Genomic DNA, 18994 nt, shown 5'->3' on the forward strand with positions numbered 1-18994 from the left:
AGAAAATAAACCTGTCCTAAGCAATTGCCAATTATAAAACCAAAGTATCACAGTTTAGTACTGAAAATGCTTCTGTTTTTAAAAAGCATTGACTTTTAGTTACTGACAGTCTGTGTCACTAATTTACAGTTCCAGTTTTCATGTTTGCCCTTTAGATCTTATAATTATTATAGATACTTCTTAAATGTATAAATGGGAAAAATGTGAGTGGAGCCAAAAGACTTAGAATAGAACAAAACTCAGCTACTTAGTAATTCTGCTAAAAAAAAAAAAAAAAAGAAATCATTTAACTTCCATAGACTTGGTTTTTCTGATCCAGGATTAGGTGATAATGTTACTTGCCCTGAGTGACTTTTAAAATTATTTTGAGCAACAAAATACATATGTCTTAAATTTTTTTAAGTTTGTTATGTTAAATCTTTTAAGAAAGTAACCCCACTAACTAACCTCTTTTGCAAACTGTCTACATTTTTAGGGACAAAGCTCATTTAACAGGAGATGAATTGACACTTGTAACAAATGAATGGTCCTGAAAGTGCTTTTGCTCATTAAACATGTTTTAGCTTGTGGTTGAGTTAAGTGTAAGATGATGAGAGACAGATGCACAAAAATTATCTTAAATTACACAAGGGCTTAAAAATTAAGGGACAACTGTTTCACAAAATTTCCTTATAGAAGACTCAAATAATCAGAAAATGATCTGACACATGCTGATCCTACATGGAAATTTAAGTGATAATGTCCCTGATTCCAGCATGAGATAGAGTGGAGATATCAAGTGGGACATGGCTGATTTCTAGAGGAAATACTCAAGTGCACACATGCTATTTTAATGTGGAAGTTTCAAAAGGAATTGGTGATTCTGGCTTGTCACCAAAATACACCCAAATTGTCAAAATTTGGATACAATGATATAAATATGTTATATTCTTGACTTGATAGTGATGTGAAGCAAAGTATCAGCAACCAATATAATCAATCATCAATATAACCAACAATGATTAAATATGAAGAATCTTAATAATAAAGACATTTATGCAGAGATCCTCAGAAGTAAAAATGCTGGAATGGAAACATGCTCAATATATGCTCTTTCAATATAAATATTCTAAACTACAGTATTCCTCAATGTGAAAAATAACAGCAGATTACAAAGGGACTTTTCGATGATGTCTGCCTCTGATTAAGAATATAGCTAGAAAACATATTTAAGTTTATCACCATTAAATAGGCATAAAAGTAAAAGCATTTTCAATGCAGCAAATGAGCTTAATTCTTGTAAACATCTGGAAATTAAAGGTAGGATAATAATGTTTTTTATAAATGAGTTCTCGGACTAGCAAGTACGAGATGGAAAGGAGAAAGATGCTTACCTTCAGTAATAAATCTTTTTTGCCATAACGAAGTTCCTTCAGCTGGGCTTGGATTTTTCTTGACTGCAAGAGCAGAAATATGGATTAGGGCTTTGATTTCATGTCTATTTCAAACCTGAAGTTTTAAATTCTTTCAAATTGCACAATAATAAATTTTACAGCCAAATAAAAAGGAGCCCAACTGGTTTGGAAATGAAACGGAAAAGCTTAATCTCTACTGGGGAGTCAGACATACAGCTATTGTAGGCAAGACATGAACATAAAAGTCCATTCCAAGGAAGCCCATTTTTTATTTTTATTTATTTATTTTTTAAATAATAGATTTTATTTTTATATTCCCCATACAATTGCAACCTCCCATTTTGACCCCAATCCCTCTCCTCCCACCACCCACCCCCCAAAAAGTGTCTCTGGTTCATAGTTTTTTGTTGATTTTGATTTTCACTTTCTTACAGTTATTCATTTTCCTGGTCCCTTATTTAAGTTTTCTAGATTCCTGCTACGAGTGAGACCATCCGGTATTTTTCTTTTTCTTTCTGGCTTATTTCGCTGAGCATGATCCCTTCCAGTGCCATCCATGTTGCTGCAAATGGCATCTGTTTATCTTTTTTGAATGCTGAGTAATATTCCATGGTATATATGTACCACATCTTCTTGATCCAGTCATCTATTTTTGGGCATTTGGGCTGTTTCCAAAGCTTAGCTATTGTAAACAGTGTTGCTATAAACATAGGGGTGCAGGTGTTCGTTGGAATTGATGTTTCTGTGTCCTTTGGGTAAATACCTAGGAGTGGAATTGCTGGATCATATGGAAGCTCTATGTTTAGTAGGTCCAGAAATCTCCACACAGTTCTCCATAGTGGTTGGACCAGTTTGCACTCCCACCAGCAGTGCAGGAGAGTTCCTTTTTCTCCACACCCTCGCCAACATTTGTTGTTGCTAGTTTTTTTTTTTAATATGTGCCATTCTCAGTGGTGTAAGATGGTATCTCATGGTAGTTTTGATTTGCATTTCCCTGATTACAAGTGATGTTGAACATTTTTTCATATGCCTGTTGGCCATTTGCATTTCCTCTTCAGAGAAGTTTCTTTTTAGCTCTTCTGCCCATTTTTTGACTGGGTTATTTTCTTTGTTGTTGCTGAGTCTCATCAGCTCTTTGCAGATTTTTGTGATCAGTCCTTTATCATTAGTGTTGTGTGCAAAAATGTTCTCCCAGTTGGTGGGGTTTCTCTTTGTTTTTGTTATTGTCTCTTTTGCTGTGCAGAAGCTCTTTAATTTGATGTAGTCCCAGCTGTTGATCTTTGCCTTCACTATCACTGCTTTGGGTGATGTGTCTGTAAAGATGTCTTTGATGTGAATATCACGTAGTGTTTCGCCTATATTTCCTTCTATGTATTTTGTGGTTTCAGGTCTTATGTCTAGTTCTTTAATCCATTTTGAGTTGATTTTTGTGTATGGTGTGAGGTAGTAGTCAAGCTTCATTCTTTTGCATGTAGCGACCCAGTTTTCCCAGCACCATTTATTGAACAAACTTTCTTTGCTCCAATGCATAGTCTTTGCTCCTTTGTCAAAGATTAGTTGACCATAAATCTGTGGGTTTATTTCTGGATTTTCTATTTGATTCCATTGGTCTGTGTGTCTGTTCTTGTTCCAATACCATGCAGTTTTGATGATTATGGCTTTGTAGTAGAGTTTGAAGTCTGGGAGTGTGATGCCTCCATTCCCTTCTTTTTTTTTCAGGAGAGCTTTGGAAGCCCATTTTTTCTTTTTTTTTTTTTTTGGAAGCCCATTTTTTCAAGGTGATATTTAAAGGGTGTTTTTTTCCCCCAAAGTTTTATTTATTTATTTATTTATACAAGCACTGGGTACAGTCAGAAGCATGGGAGAGTGAGAGAATTCACCAGAGCCAGAGTGGAGAACAGAACAGGCAGACTGACGAAACACACTGCTGAGGGGAGCAGTGGGTGGCAGGAGAGGTCTGCGTGCCATGTGGGACCCTCGCCCAGTGCCTGGGGATCGAACCGGTGCTGCAGAGGCTTCGGGCAGCTTCCCAGCCCAGGGCTCAACCACTGCTCCACCAGGGAGGCCCTAAAGTGTGTTTTTTTTAAATGATATTTTTACTTAGCATGTAAGAACTGAGGTGTTGGCCAGAGGTGCGGGGGTGAGTGGATTCACCACAGACAGGGTGGGGAACAGAACTGGATGAGTGATCTACTTGAAATACACTGCTGAGGGGAGCAGCAGGTGAGACAGAAGAGGTCTACTGCACCACGTGGGTTATCTCCCTGGCTGGCTGGGGATCCAACACGTGCTGCAGTGGCTGGCGATAACTTGATAGCACTTTTAACCACTGCACCACCAGGGAGGACCTAAAGGGTGTTTATTGTTCTTTTCTTGCATTTCTCTAACACAACACACACACACCACACTCACACACACATTTTAAGTCACTCATACCTCAACAACAATTCAATTTTATATGCTAAATGTAACCATACAACTGCATGTCTCAGTTTTCATTGTTCATTTTCAACTAATTATTAATTTAAGATTAAATGTGGCTAAGTTAACACTGATGATCAAATTTGACCTGACATATGCCCAAGTGTAAGGCAACAAGCAAATGTGACAGGAGGTGAGGAAGTCACTTCAAATGCTCAGATGCTGAGGTCAAGTTGTGAAAGGTATTTGTCCTTCAGAAGAAACAACTTTTAAGATCAGTATAATAGTAAATGTGCTTTGAACAAAGAAGTCTCTCCCAGCAGACATGTTTGGCCATCACACTGTAATAGTAAGACACAGGTGATGATCAGCTGTTCCCATTTTCTAGAGCAGACGCAATTTCAAACCTTCTAACAGAAGGACATCAGTCTTTCTCCATCTAACATTATAGATTCCAGTCCTTCAGCAGGATAAAGAACACAAATAGATTATCGACATCCCATTGGAAAAACAGTTGAATGGGAATGTAAAATGGTATAGTCACTGTGGGAAAATATTTTGTCAGTTTTTCATAAAGTTAAACATACACACATTGCATAATTATACAGCAATACTTTCTAGGCATTTACCCAAGAGAAATCATAATGTACATAAATAAATATTTATAGTACCTTTATTTATAATAGTTAAAAAGGAGAAACAACCCACCTGACTTTTAACTAGTGAATAGTAAAAAAAATATATATATATAGTACATTCATGAAATGGAATTCTGGAATACCACTGAGCAATTTTAAAAATGAGTTAAGAAATTTTTAAAAATGAATTGAAACATACAACAATGTGGATGGATGACAAAAGAATTACACTATGTGAAATAATTCAGAAGCTATATTTTATATAGCATCTTTTATATGATATTCTGGAACAGAAAAAAATAGGCACAGAAATCTGATTAGAAATTAATGGAGATTTTGGGGGAAAACAGAAATGCTCTCTTTCTCTTGAAGATATCCATTGTTCAAATTCATAAAATTTACAATTAAATAGGGTAAATTGTATGTAACTGTTGCTATGAAAATCCTTTTTAATAAATAAATTGCATTCATATCCTGACATACTGCAATTTTACAGTATCTTTGATTGCATAAGTCTTTTCCTGAAGTGACAGCAATTTCCTATCATATTCTGAACATTTTTAACCATGCAACAAAGTAGAATTTACAATGTGGGAGACTGTCACATTAGTGCCCTTTGGATTTATACTTATACCTAAGGACTTTACATTTACTACAATTCTGCTCTTCCTCACACAGTTTCTCAAGTTGACTGAAAATAATGATTTTTCAGACAGAGTAACTCATTACATTAGCTTTATCTCCAAGACATTTTCTGGTTTCCATGTCTATCCTTAATTTTGCACAACTGATGGTAAAAGACTATTTCTGTTATCTTTCCCAACTTCAAATGCACAGTTGATTGGAATTTTCTTCCTGCTGTTCCATCTGCTGTCTGGGACTCCTTTATAGCTATGACAGTCTCTTAGGAAAACAGACTCTTTAAAAACTAATGTTGAGCAATATCAATGGGAGAAGAGATTATAACTACATCTGGTGTGCATTATTTCCCCAACTTCACTTCTGTTCTTCTGCATAACATGTTCTGTCTTTCAAGTTACAGAAAGGACTCATTTTAACCATTTTAGGGATTCATTTTTAACTCATAATTACGTTGAATGAACCAAATACAATTGAAACTAGCCTTTCTAACTTAGACATTATTAAAATGCCAATTTTTATAGTATGCAATGATTCATTCAGAAGCTATAATAAAAACCCACATCTCATTTCTTCACTAAGTGACCATGAAAAGCTAGCTTTCTTGAGACAAGTTAGGGTTATTTAAAAGTAATTTTCATAATAGTAATTCACCACTAGTTTGCAGTGGTACATTCCACTTTTCTAATTTTCAGGGAGTTGCAAAGCAAAATTGTATCTAAAGATGTGATGAGAGTATGCCAAGTAAGAACAGACATTTTGAGTAAGCAATGTGTATTGCTGTAAAGCCCAATGACCTCTTTGGTGTTTTGTTTTGTTTTTTAATCTTTCTTACATCACTTTGAAAAGTTAAAAATATCAGAAGGCTAACTTTCCAACAGTTGAGATATCACATATTGGGGATGCCACTAATTTTCTTTTAAATGTATTATTTATACATACAAGAACTGGGGTACAAGCCAGAGGTGTGTGTGGGGGTGGTGAGAGGATTCACCAGAGACAGAGTGGGGAACAGAACAGGGAGATCGACTAAAATACACTGCTGAGGGGAGCAGCAGGTGAGTCAGGAGAGATCTGCTGTGCCACGTGGGTAGCTCCTTCCAGGGATTGAACTCATGTTGCAGCGACTGCTGATAGCTTCACAGGTTGTGTCTTAACCCCTTGAGCCACCAGGGAGGCTCGTATTACTGATTTAAATGTAATTTTACATCGGTGTCTGTGTAACGAAGTTTTAGTCCTCAACAAAATTAAAGTTTGTGATAATGTTAATGAGGAGGAGAAGGATGTTAGCAATTATCTAAAAAGATAAAGAAGTTTAATAAAGTCAACAAGGAAGAAGGTGATTATAATAGAACAGTTTAGCTCAGCTTACTTAGTCTACTTAAATGAATATATTAAATTCTAAGAGTTCGTCTTCTTAAATTTTATGCTCAAATAACATTTATTTCATGAAGTAATAGTGATAAATGGTATTTGTAGATGACTGAATTGTTTCTAATATTCTGTCTTGGAAAATTAAATCTATTGTCACTAGGATCTGGATATTTTATATATCTTTGAATACCAGATGTTTACAATCACTAATCAAGAAGACACCCTCTATTTGAGTTCCCAATCCAATAGAAATCATCATTACATTGTTTTGGTAGAGGTGGTGAAACAAAATAATTAAATTTGCCACCATAGTGCCTCCCCTGGTGGCACAGAGGTTGAGTGCTGGGCTGTGAAGCTGCCCGCAGCCTCTGTAGGGCCTATTTGATCCCCAGCCACCGGTGAGGGTCCCACATGGCGTGAGAGACCACTCCTGCCACTCCCGCTGCTCTCCTCAGCAGTGTACTTTGTCAGTCTGCCTGTTCTGTTCCCAGCTCTGGCTCTGGTGAATTCTCTCACCCTCCCGCGCTTCTGACTGTACCCAGCGCTTGTATAAATAAATAAATAAATCTTTAAAAATAAATAAATAAATTTGGTACCATATTCTTTGGAACATATCATGATAGATAAAAGTATATGTATGCATTATCTGAAATGATAACTCTTAATTTGCTGCATAAATAAAGAGATGGGGAAATGAATAAATAATTATCAATGTATTTCAATTCATTTTAATATCAAGCAATACTAATGTATAAAGCATCTAAGAATCCATAAGTTATAATACAGAAATAATATCCCCTCTAAGGAACAGAGATGAAGAAAAAAGTGACAGGAGATATTTTTTAACTTAGGAGCTAAAAAGAATTGGAAAGGCTCAATTGTTGTTTATGTGTTTGCTTCCAAACACCATAGACATACCTTCTCCTGGGACCCTTCCCTCTTTCATGTGCATGAGGGTTGTGCAGAAACCTGGAGATATTTCAATCATCCTGGAATATAGCTTTAATTCTGACAGTTCTCATTCAAAAATTTTACTACCTGATTATCCTTTTCTAAGTAATATTCAGAAACTACACAATATATACTATTTCTAGCAATTATAAATATAAAAGTCTATTTGCATCCAAAATGAAAAGGAAAAAATACACAAAAAAATGACAATGAATATATTTACGAGGCTGTGATTTTGATTATTCACCCTAATTGGCATCAACCTTTAGTTGCCATGAATTGGAAATTTCAATTATACCACATACTGTGTTATTGTAAAGACATTATAAATGGAGTGTTATAATAGTCTTTAACATTAATGTTTATAATAACTTTTGCATAATGTTTATAATAACTTTTGGAATATTCCTACCTTATTTAATGAAAGAAACCCAAGTTTTGGATAGGCACATGACCATTAACCTAATAAACTTTTCCAGCCTTCCTTCAACTTATCTAGGGATGTAACCTAGGTCTAGCAAATAGGGATAATAAAACATGATGATACTGCCTTGTGGACCCTTAAAATTATGCTTGTTGTCATCGGTAATCAATCCTGAGGAAAAAAGAACATGGTCCCTAACTTCAGACTCTTCTACAAAGCTACAGTAATCAAAGCAGTACATAACCGAAGTAAAATATAGACATAGAGATCAATGAAATAGAATTGATATCACAAAAATAAAAGTATACACATATGGATGATTAATTTATGAGAAAAGAGCCATGAGTATACAATGGAGGGAAAAGAAATTTCTTCAAAAAACACTTTTCAGAAAACTGAACAGCAATAAGCAAAAGAATGAAGTGAGAGCACTATAGTACATCATATACTAAATTTAATTAAAAATGGATTGAAGACTTGAATATAAGATCTATAGGCATAAAATACATAGAAGAAAACATAGGTGAATAGCTCTTTTATTCTGGTCATAGTGATGTCTTTGTGGATTCTAACAGCAAGAAAAGTGAAAGAGAATATAAACAAATGCGATTACATCCAACTAAAAGTTTTCTGCACAGCACAACAGAACAAAAAAGCCACTATTAAAACAGAAAGGCAGCCTACTGAACACCCAAATACTCACCTCTTCTGCACGGAGGCCACACATCTTGTTTCCTGACAACAGCTTATTTTTCAGGCTTTTATTCTAAAGACAGAAACATAGTTTTATTGGTAAGAAGTAACAAAACATTAAGAATTTCCTTAAGTATCTCAGCAGCTATTCTGTTTTAATCACAGATAGGTTCTCCTTGATGTGAGCTGTAATGGTTTTATATGAATTCAGCATAATCTTTAATGTAAAAGAATGTTTATTTTATTACATTAAAATGTTAATATAGTAGCATGAACACATGCATTGGAACTTTATTTGGTATTACACTGAGTTTGTGTTTTATTTTCATATAGCACTTTGATTTTATAGTATGATTTTTATATATACAGTATATAATTTTATAGTACATAATTATATATACTTAATTTTATAGTATATAATTTAATTTATAGTCTATAATATAGTGCATAATTTAATTTATAGTATATTATTTTATTGTCTATAATTATATATATAAGTATGATTTTACTATACTTCATATAGTATGATTTTAGTTTCAAATCTGCAGTTGGTGCCAGTTTCTGAAAGCACGCCTCTGAACAGCAAGCATTTATTCCCACTATCATTTGGATGCTGCTCCCATTGTGTTCCAGTATAACATAGCCACAGACCCATTGTCAGGATGTGCCTTTCCTTTAAAGACCATAGTTTCAGAATCGTTTTATATTCTTGATTTCTGTACATTTCACTTAGGCTTCTTGATGCTCAGAAGCAATTTCCTTTTCCAGGCTTTAGAAGAGTGCTCTATGGGCTGGAAGTGAGTATAGACACTTTGTTAACCTTTTGACTTGCCACGATTGATCTAGGTCAATTGGCAAATATTTTTTACTTCCAACATACAAGCTACCAGTTCCTAACCATATAACCTTAAACCTTAAACATTTACTTTATTATTCATCTTTTCTGTTTTTTTTTTTTCCCCTAAGTAATGAGGTACCTGGATTCCTTTTAGACAGTCAAGCTAAAGAAGAAGTGAAAACTTTGTAAAACCAACAGGACTTTCTTTATAGGTGCAAACAATATAACAGTAAAGTACACCTCATGTATAAATGACTCTAAAAAAAACTCAATTTAAGAAGCACCATGAGCCAACTGAAGAAATTTATGCAGAGTGAATGAATAAATGAATGAATACATCAAATTTAAGAGTTCTTTACTCACAATTCCACCTGATTTTCAACATCGTTTTTGATTTTATTTTCTTATCATTCAGTGATAGGGTACAGCTGCCTTGGTTTGAAAGGATTCTTTGTGTAATTTTTCCTCTTTAGCTAAGAGTTGAAATTCTAAAAAGCTCATTTAGAATTTCAATACCATGAAATGTTTTGCAAAAATGAGGAGTTATCTTGATTCACTCAAGTAATGTATTTTTTGCAAATATTTGCACTCATCATACAACAAAGCACAAGATTAGGGTTTTCAAAGAAAATTTAATGTACATTATCCCCATATTTAAAGCTTGTTAACTACAATAAGGGAATATATACTGATATTCAAACTATGATGTTGCTCAGCTCATATTTTAGTTTAAAAAACACCTGAGTTTTCATTCTGCTCATGTCTTTGATTTTTTCATAATAAAAGCTTTTTTCCTAATAAAATAGTATATTTTTTTCTTTTAGATTTCTGATATTTTTTGTACATCAAGATATTTTTACTCTCTCCAAAAATTTTAATATTTGCTTAGATTTTTATATTTTAGATTTATATTGATTTAGTGGACTGGTGAAATTCAAATAACATCTATAGTTTGTTTAATAATATTGTATTATTAATTTTCTGATTCAATAGTGCATTATTACTCTCTGTGTTGTTACATCAGAGGCTTTTGGGTAAGGGGTAATGCTTTCTTATGTCAAAAATTATTTCAAAATAAAATGTTAAAATGTCAAAAAATAAAATTAACATTAAAATCCATGCATATACAACTGACAGATGAAATGCATGAAGTACATCTAATAAGAGGATTTATGTGCCAACACATTCCATGTACACATGAATAACATTATTAGAGGTGACAATAAATTTGAACATATACATATATATATATATATAAATTGTGTGTAGTCTATATACTTAAAATTTGATCTGAATTCAATTAAATCTCCCTTTCTTTCATAGATCAGATGAACATATAAAGGAACTTTTATGATTATATATACTATTGTTCTTTAATCACATCTCTGTGTCAACAGAAGTTTAGAATCCTTTTCTCTTAGAACATACTCAATTGTATTTTATGATATAACTACAAGGATCAACTTACACCTGAGAGTTAAGGGTTATATGTCTTAGATCTAAAGGAGAATTTCCTATCATGTTGTTCAATCACAAGCAGCTTACATGTTTCTATTAAAAAAAATGTCTGGAGTTTCCTCAGTCTACTAAAAATGGAGCTACTATATGACCCAAAGATTCCACTCCTAGGGATCTACCCAAAGGAAACAAAAACATTGATCCAAAAGACCACCTGTACCCCTATGCTTATTGCAGCACTATTTATAATAGGTAAAATCTGGAAACAATCCAAATGACCAAAAATAGATGACTGGATCAAGAAGATATGGTATATATACACAATGGAATATTACTCAGCAATCAAAAAAGATAAACTCATGCCATTCACAGCAATGTGGATGGAGCTAGAAGGAATTATGCTCAGTGAGGTAAGTCAGAAGGAAAACGAAAAATGTCGGATGGTTTCACTTACAGGAGAAATATAGGCGAACCAAACAAGACATCAGTATAAAAAATAATAACAATACAAAACACAACAAAACAAATACAGACAATTATAAACCAGAGGGAAGAGGAGGGAGAGTAATCAGAGGGAGGGAGGAGCACAGGGGACTGTGGTGATGGTGCGCAGGTGCATTGGTGAAGGAAATTCTGTGGGGACTACACCTGAGGGGGTGGGGGAAGCAAACATTGTTTAAAAGTAAATGAAAAATGGTGTAAAAAAATACATATAAAAATAAAAAAATAGAAACAATTTACGTCAGTTAAAGCAAAGTCAAATTCACTTGAGAGTCTGTTTATTCATTCTGTTCCATTTTAATGTGATAAAGTAGTGACTAGAATGTTCTTTCGCTGAAGAGTTTATGACAGACTTGGACACTGTACCTCTGCTGTACAGGGAAGTCTGTCACTCCCTGACATAGATATTCTTGTGACCACCCAAATATGGGCAGTGAGTGTATTCTATATTGATAGTCCTCTCTGGCAGTAATTTTGGGCAACTGTTTAAAGAATTATGCTTTCATTAAGCTAAATATCATTTCCAGAGCTTAAAAATTAGTGTACTTCATTATTTTGAAATACACCCAGAACTGGGGATAATTAATTATAATCACCCACAAAAGAGCCAATCATGAGACATATGGGAACCTTGTCAAGGCAAATGCTGTGGCTGTTGCTATGTTATTTAGAACATCGTGAATGGCATAGAAAGCTGAAAAGGGACCTCGACAATTCACAGATTTAACCTTTCCACTTGTGATGAGCAATCATACTTTTTTTGTTTGAGAAAAATTATGACTTGATATCATTTAGACATTAAGAACATAACTTTTATAGTTTTGTAAGCAGACTTGTATAATTTCCTCTACCCTCTAAACAATGGGTGCATCCCTATCAAAGCTGATGATGCTTTTACAAGATCTAAAATAGCAACTTACACACATAATTACATCCAAAATGCTAGGAACCAACTATGCTTGTGCCTTATTTGAGGGGATATAAAGCAAAGTTTATTAAAGAATCATCAAATGTTTAAATGTCTGGTTCTTTTTCTGTTACACTTTTACTGTTCTTTCTTCTAATGATGGTTCCATGATAATAATAATAATTATTATTTTTATTTTTGTGTAGAAGAGCTGGGGTTTAGGCCAGAGGTGTGGGATGTGACAGATTCACCAGAGACAAAGTGGGGACCAGAACAGGCAGATTTAATGAAATGCACTGCTGAAGGGAGCAGCAGGTGAGACAGGAGAGGTCTGCTGAGCCATATATGGGTTAGCTCCCTGGCCAGGGATCAAACTCAGACCTGGCCTTAGAGGTGATAGCACTGAGACTTAACCCCTAGACCACCAGAGAGGCCCTCTCTGATTTTTCTGATAGGAAATATTTTCCTTGCGAATTCCATGTAACTTGTGTAACTACCTATCATACCAAGGAAAAGGATAACTCACGCCCAATCAACGTGTCTTAGTTAAGATTTGGTAAAGTAACCTAAGTATTACTAAGACTAAAAAAATATTTTCGTTTCAAAAATCATAAATAGGTGTTAGGGGTCATTGTTAAGTCAGAATTTGAGAACAGGTCTGACCTAGAAAATTAAAACCTGATTATGAAGGAAAATACTGAATCCCCATGATGATGTTGCTGCCTCACCTCCTTTTCATACAACCTTGCCTGAAACTCATACATACCTGGAATTTTCAGCTTCATCCTTCATATGTCAACCCCTCTGCTCTCTCAACATCATACTTATTTTTGCCTTCCCTATCTTATGTAATCACAGAACTTTGTCATTTCCTTAGTAACCAGAACAGTAAAAAATAACATCCAACAAACCAAGCTTCTATCACATGTTAAAGTCATAGATTACCAGAATGTGGACATGGAATATTTTCATTGATTTGGGTGTCTCTAAATGGAAGGCAGACCTTGCTTACTAGGGAATGCCTCCAATTGTATTATTTACTGCATAAACTTTGGTTAGCTTAAATAAATATCCCCACTGACTTCCTGGGAACCCAGTGTGTGCATGTGTCAGCCCTACCTAAATATGTTATTTAATATTTCCCAAATTCTATATATATTAAAGTGATATTTGATAGTAATCATTTTTTTTCTTAAAAAGCATGTCTGCTAAATCTAGCTTCAATTTTTACCAGGAAACTTATAATGTCACATATTCAATATTGCTTACATGATAGTTTTAACCCAACAAAAATTCTGGGCTACAAAAGAGTTATATAAATCTAGTATATTACTATAATCTTGATATATGTAAACACAAATATTACAAAGTTACTGTTTCTCATTTTACAAAGTGCTTTCAAAAGATATTAAGAATTAATAGGAGGGGCCTCCCCGGTGGCGCAGCGGTTGAGCGCTGGGTTGCGAAGCTGCCCGCGGCCTCTGCAGCGCCGGTTCGATCCCAGGCTGCTTCCCGGCCACCAGAGGAGGGTCCCACATGGTGCGCAGACCTCTCCTGCCGCCCGCTGCTCCCCTCAGCAGTGTACTTCGGTCCTTCTGCCTGTTCTGCTCCCCGCTCTGGCTCTGGTGAATTCTCTCACCCTCCCGCGCTTCTGACTGTACCCAGTGCATGTATAAACAAAACAAACAAACAAATAAATAAATAAATAAAACATGCCTCTATTAAAAAAAAAAAGAATTAATAGGAACTTTTATTGCCAATAAGAGCAATTAATGGCTAAATTGAGCAAAGCATTAATTTATTGTGAACTTTTCATGTAGAATAAAGAGAAATACTGGGGAATAAAGCTCAGATAATAGGCATGAGCCAAGTAGGAGGAAGCATCCACGATTATAAGACAGGAATAGAATTATTATGACAACTGAACGAGAGGCTATAAATCACTGTATTTCATTCAGGGTGGAATGATGAAGACTCAATGAATTTTCATGGTAAAAGGCACAACCTGGGAGCACTTACGATTGTTAAATATAATAAATTATTAAATTGTGTTTATCAGAATATTTTCTAGAGTTAAATAAAATACACCAGTGCTGCCAGGCAGTTGAGAACATGTGTTAAATTCTCAAAAGTGCAATTAAAGGTAAGCCAAAAGCAAAACACCTGCAGCAGTATTTAATAGAAAACCAGATATTGCTATGTCTCACTGCAGAAAGTATCTCCTATTTTAGAACTTCCCAAAACTGATTATGTAAATCACACTCAATATCACTGCTTAAGACCTCCATTTGTGTCAATTTAAATGTGCCTGAAAAATGGGCATACACTTTCAAGTAAACCATTTTGTAACAGGAATCTTCTATGCCATATTAAGGAGAGAAACATAGTTTAGGGGTAAAGTGTAATGGAAATATTCTAGAAAAAGTACTGGCAGGTGACATGTTTTTTGTATGATTTCCCTAAGAATTCCATACATCTCAAGGAGGGATGGGGTACTGGACAGAGATTTAAACCGTGAGTATTTACTTTATCCATTTTTAGACATTTTTTTCCACTTTTTATGTTTCTGAAATTAAGATTTGAGAACATGATGCACTGTTCATTTACTCTTCATGGTTTCACCCATCCCAAGAATGTTGTTTACTCAAATAATCTACTTCAAAATCAATGACTCCTTGTATGTTAAATATTCTGATTCCAAAGTTCTTGGTTCTTGCTTCAAAATAAGAGGTAAAAAGTTCAATAAAAGGGAGAGTTTTTTCTCCTGCCAAGAAAAGCTTAGCTGTATAGTAACTAAGGAAAATGAGGACACACACATACATGCATATATACATATATTTAATTTATAGCTTTTAAATTTAGATATATATGTACATATCTGTATATACACATATATTTATAGCTCTGCTTGTGGGAAGAAAGTAAAGACATGCCCTTCATTCTACTGAGTTAAGCATGAGCAGAACCCAAATATGCATGAACATGAAACTGATCTTTGAGTTTTTATTTATTTTTTTAGGATTGATTTACTTATGCATCCAAGAACTGGGGTGTAAGCCAGAGGTGTGGGGGGTGAGAGGATTCATGAGAGTCCAGAGATAGTGGGGAGCAGAACAGGTAGATCTATTGAAACATACTGCTGAGGGAAGCAGCAGGCAAGACAGGAGAGCTCTTCTGTACCATATGGGTTGCTCCCTAGCCAGGCGGGTGGGGATCAAACTTGTGCTGCAGTGGCAGGCGATAGCTTGATAGCACTGTCTTTCACCCCTGTGCCACCAGGGAGACCTGATCTTTGAGTTTTTAAGTATATATATATATATATATATACTCGCCAGGCAATATAATACATTATGATTTATAAAATAACTTTGCTTCTGAAGCAGTAACTAGGTGATTATAAGCAAAGATCCCATACATTTGCTATGAACATTGAAATAATGGCTGCAAAGTATTGGGCAAGTGTTTCACATACAGTGGGTAGCTAAAATTAACATCATAATAATAATAATTGCTATTGCTAACAATAATTATTAGAATGGTAACCTAGATTGTCTTCTTCTCTGCAACCATTTGCTCATGTCTCTCAAGTTCTAGTCCTTAAAAAGTATCTCGTCTTTAAATGTATTTCTTACTATAGAGTAGAAAATATATTTTCCTATTATAGAGAAATCTGGACTTTGTCATTAGACTTCATCCTTTGTCTTATCATCATGTACTCCTCCCATTCACTTATACTTAAGTCTTGAGGGTTGTGTTAAATTTTTGATGTTTTTAAAATTCTAAAGATATTTGTTTTCTATCTTCAGGTGTTTCTAAGTTATTTAAGGTTAATGTCTTTGTGCATCAACTTTCTTCAATGCCATAAACAGCATTCTTCTAGATTATGGACACAATGTTTGTGCTGAATATGAAACTAAAAATCTAAAGTTATATCATTTATCAGAGTTGGATTTCAGTTTACTTATATAATTTTCAAATTATATATTTCTTCTGTATTCATGGGAAAATAAAGGTGTTTACAGGTAGAAAGTACATTATGGTAAATATTAATGGGAAGTTTTGCTTTATTTTTTTATTTTTTAAATACTTTTTTTTATAGAGGCATGTTTTATTTATTTGTTTGTTTGTTTGTTTTGTTTATACATGCACTGGGTACAGCCAGAAGCGCGGGAGGGTGAGAGGATTCACCAGAGCCAGAGCGGGGAGCAGAGCAGGCAGAAGGACCGAAGTACACTGCTGAGGGGAGCAGCGGGCGGCAGGAGAGGTCTGCATGCCATGTGGGACCCTCCTCCGGTGGCCGGGGAGCAGCCGGGGATCGAACCGGCGCAGCAGAGGCTGCAGGCAGCTTCACAACCCAGCACTCAACCGCTGCGCCACCGGGGAGGCCCTTTGCTTTATTTTAAAGCACTAGGGTAGATGTCTGTTTCAGAAGTAGATACACAATAATAAAGTAGATTTCCTACTCTGAGTGTCTATAGCTATAGTAATGCCAAATCTGCATTGGATCAAATGCAGAATCTTAGAAAGTAGTTCAGCATGATCAGTAACTTCAGTTCACTAGTATGTTACATTTCTTTATGTTATAGAGAAATCTGGACTTTGCCTCACTTAATGAATAGAACAAACTGAGCTAAGTTTTTAACACTGGTTATATGGTTTCTTCTGTATATTTGCTCAAATCATCTTTGAGTCTTGATAAAGCTGCTAGTCCTTATGAATGATAACTACTTAGCATTTTCTATCAAACTAAAAAAATTCAGATGGATGAATAGAATAGCTTGAAAGTTTGATGCTAAACTCAAGTTGCTTTTGGGGTGCCAAATTCATCTGCTACATTTTTCTTAAGCACAAGTTTGTTCAGTACCATCTGAAAATCTGTAATTATTCTTCTAGTATCCTTTCCTGGTTTCTAAACTTAATAACCCTACTTCAACACTTGGATGCCAAGTGACTGGGCTTGCTGTGAGAACAGGGACTGCCAGTTTTATGCCAGTTTATACTTTTCCTTTTGAAAGGAAGTTAGATCAGTATGAAATTTTTGCATTTCAATGTTGTAGGGTAAAGAAAATGTCAGGCTTTTCTGCCCTTCCGCCATCAGGATAGATGATGGATCCTTGTCCTGAATGCATGCCTGATGGCGGGCACCTGGAGTAGGGTGTGGGCATAGGTAGATGGGATTCAGCTGAGCTAAGACTGTGCTTTTAAGGGCGGCGCCACAGGGACGCCAGCAGCACCAGCAGCAGCAGAAGTAGTAGAAGCCGAAGCCGAAAGAGAAGCCGAGAAGCAGCAGAACCAACTCCAGAGAGCCCAGATAGAGTGAAGACTTGCTGGGGGCTGGGAGGCCTGCTAGCCTGCCAGCCCCCCAGCCAGCACCCCTGCCTGCCATATGCCTGGTGAACCCCAAATAAAAGACCTGCAAAACCACTGAGGACTCTGACTTCTCCTTTACCCGGTCTGCATGGGATCAGACAACCTGCCCCGTGTCCGTTCCTGACCTTACAAATGTGTTCTGATTTTGGAGGGAACAACTGTGTTCAGAGTGCCTTTCGAATGCTGTGGAGGAGGCAATGCTCATATGATGATGTTGGAGGATTTCATGGCAAAGGCAATCATTTTACAATTAAACTTGTGTATGTAGATAATGAAAAGAACCCTACCTCCTTGAGAAAAGTCAACACAGTTTAACAACCAGTTTCACTAGTGACTTACTAGAGTCTCGAAATGAATTGTCCATATCAGCAGCTTTAGCATCCCCTGGTATAGGGTAAGGTAAAAAGTATCAGGCTTTTCTGCCCTCCTGCCATTAGGATAGATGAGGGAACCCTGTGGCCCTGAATGCAAGCCTGATGGCGGGCACCTGAAGTGGGTACACCTGGGCTGAGAGACTGAGTTTACAAGGGTGGCGTCAACGGGACGCCAGCAGAAGCCAAGAATGAACAGAAGACGAGAGAAAAAAAAGAAAGAAACAGGGTCCTCCCCTGGTGGCGCAGCGGTTGAGCGCTGGGCTGCGAGGCTGCCCGCAGCCTCTGCAGCGCCAGTTCGATCCCCAGCCGCTGGGCGAGGGTCCCACATGGCGCGCAGACCTCTCCTGCCACTACCGCTGCTTCCCTCAGCAGTGTACTTCGTCCTTCTGCCTGTTCTACTCCCCGCTCTGGCTCTGGTGAATTCTCTCACCCTCCTGCGCTTCTGACTGTACCCAGTGCTTGTATAAAATAATAAAAAAAAAAGAAGAGAAGCAGAGAGAACGCCAGAGAGCCCAGATAGAGTGAGGGTTTGCTGGGGGCTGGGAGTACTGCCAGCCTCCCGGCCCCCCAGCACCCCTGCCTGCCATGTGCCTGGTAAATCTAAGTAAAAGACCTGCAAAAGCCACTGAGGACTCTGACTCCTCCTTTACCCAGTCTGCTGGGTCAGAAAACCTGCTCTGTGGTCTTCCTGCCCCTACACCTGGATACTCATTAGAAACACAAATTCATAGGCCCCCAAATCACCCAATTTACAGAATCAGAAACTCTTGGGTGTGGAACCTCGCTCTTTGCATTTTTTTTTTCCTACCCGCTCTTTGCACTTAATAAACCCTTCAGTTGATTCTCCTGTTTATTCAAAGTTGAGAAGCAATAGTGAAAGCAATTGTAAAAATCTGCTCCAGATTTAAGCAGGAATAATGTGATAGGCATTCTATTTTTGGTTTTGCTAAATAACAATTTTCTAGTTTATATCACTTACACATAGTTGAAGTTAATAACTCACATTATCACC

At 36.2% G+C, this 18994-nt stretch overlaps 1 protein-coding gene across 1 annotated transcript in view; it reads right to left on the reverse strand.

Annotated features, from left to right (window-relative positions):
• Positions 1–18994, reverse strand: part of LUZP2 (leucine zipper protein 2) — a gene marked incomplete at both ends in the record, with an annotated part of 299358 nt that overhangs the window by 59880 nt on the left and 220484 nt on the right. Inside the window, 2 exons of the mRNA XM_084237174.1 lie at positions 1374–1436; positions 8545–8607. Of these exons, the coding sequence (XP_084093300.1) occupies positions 1374–1436; positions 8545–8607 (126 nt within the window). The remainder of the gene's footprint in view (positions 1–1373; positions 1437–8544; positions 8608–18994) is intronic.

Source organism: Talpa europaea (assembly GCF_964194135.1).
Source record: "Talpa europaea genome assembly, chromosome: 1".
NCBI classification, from domain to species: domain Eukaryota; kingdom Metazoa; phylum Chordata; class Mammalia; order Eulipotyphla; family Talpidae; genus Talpa; species Talpa europaea.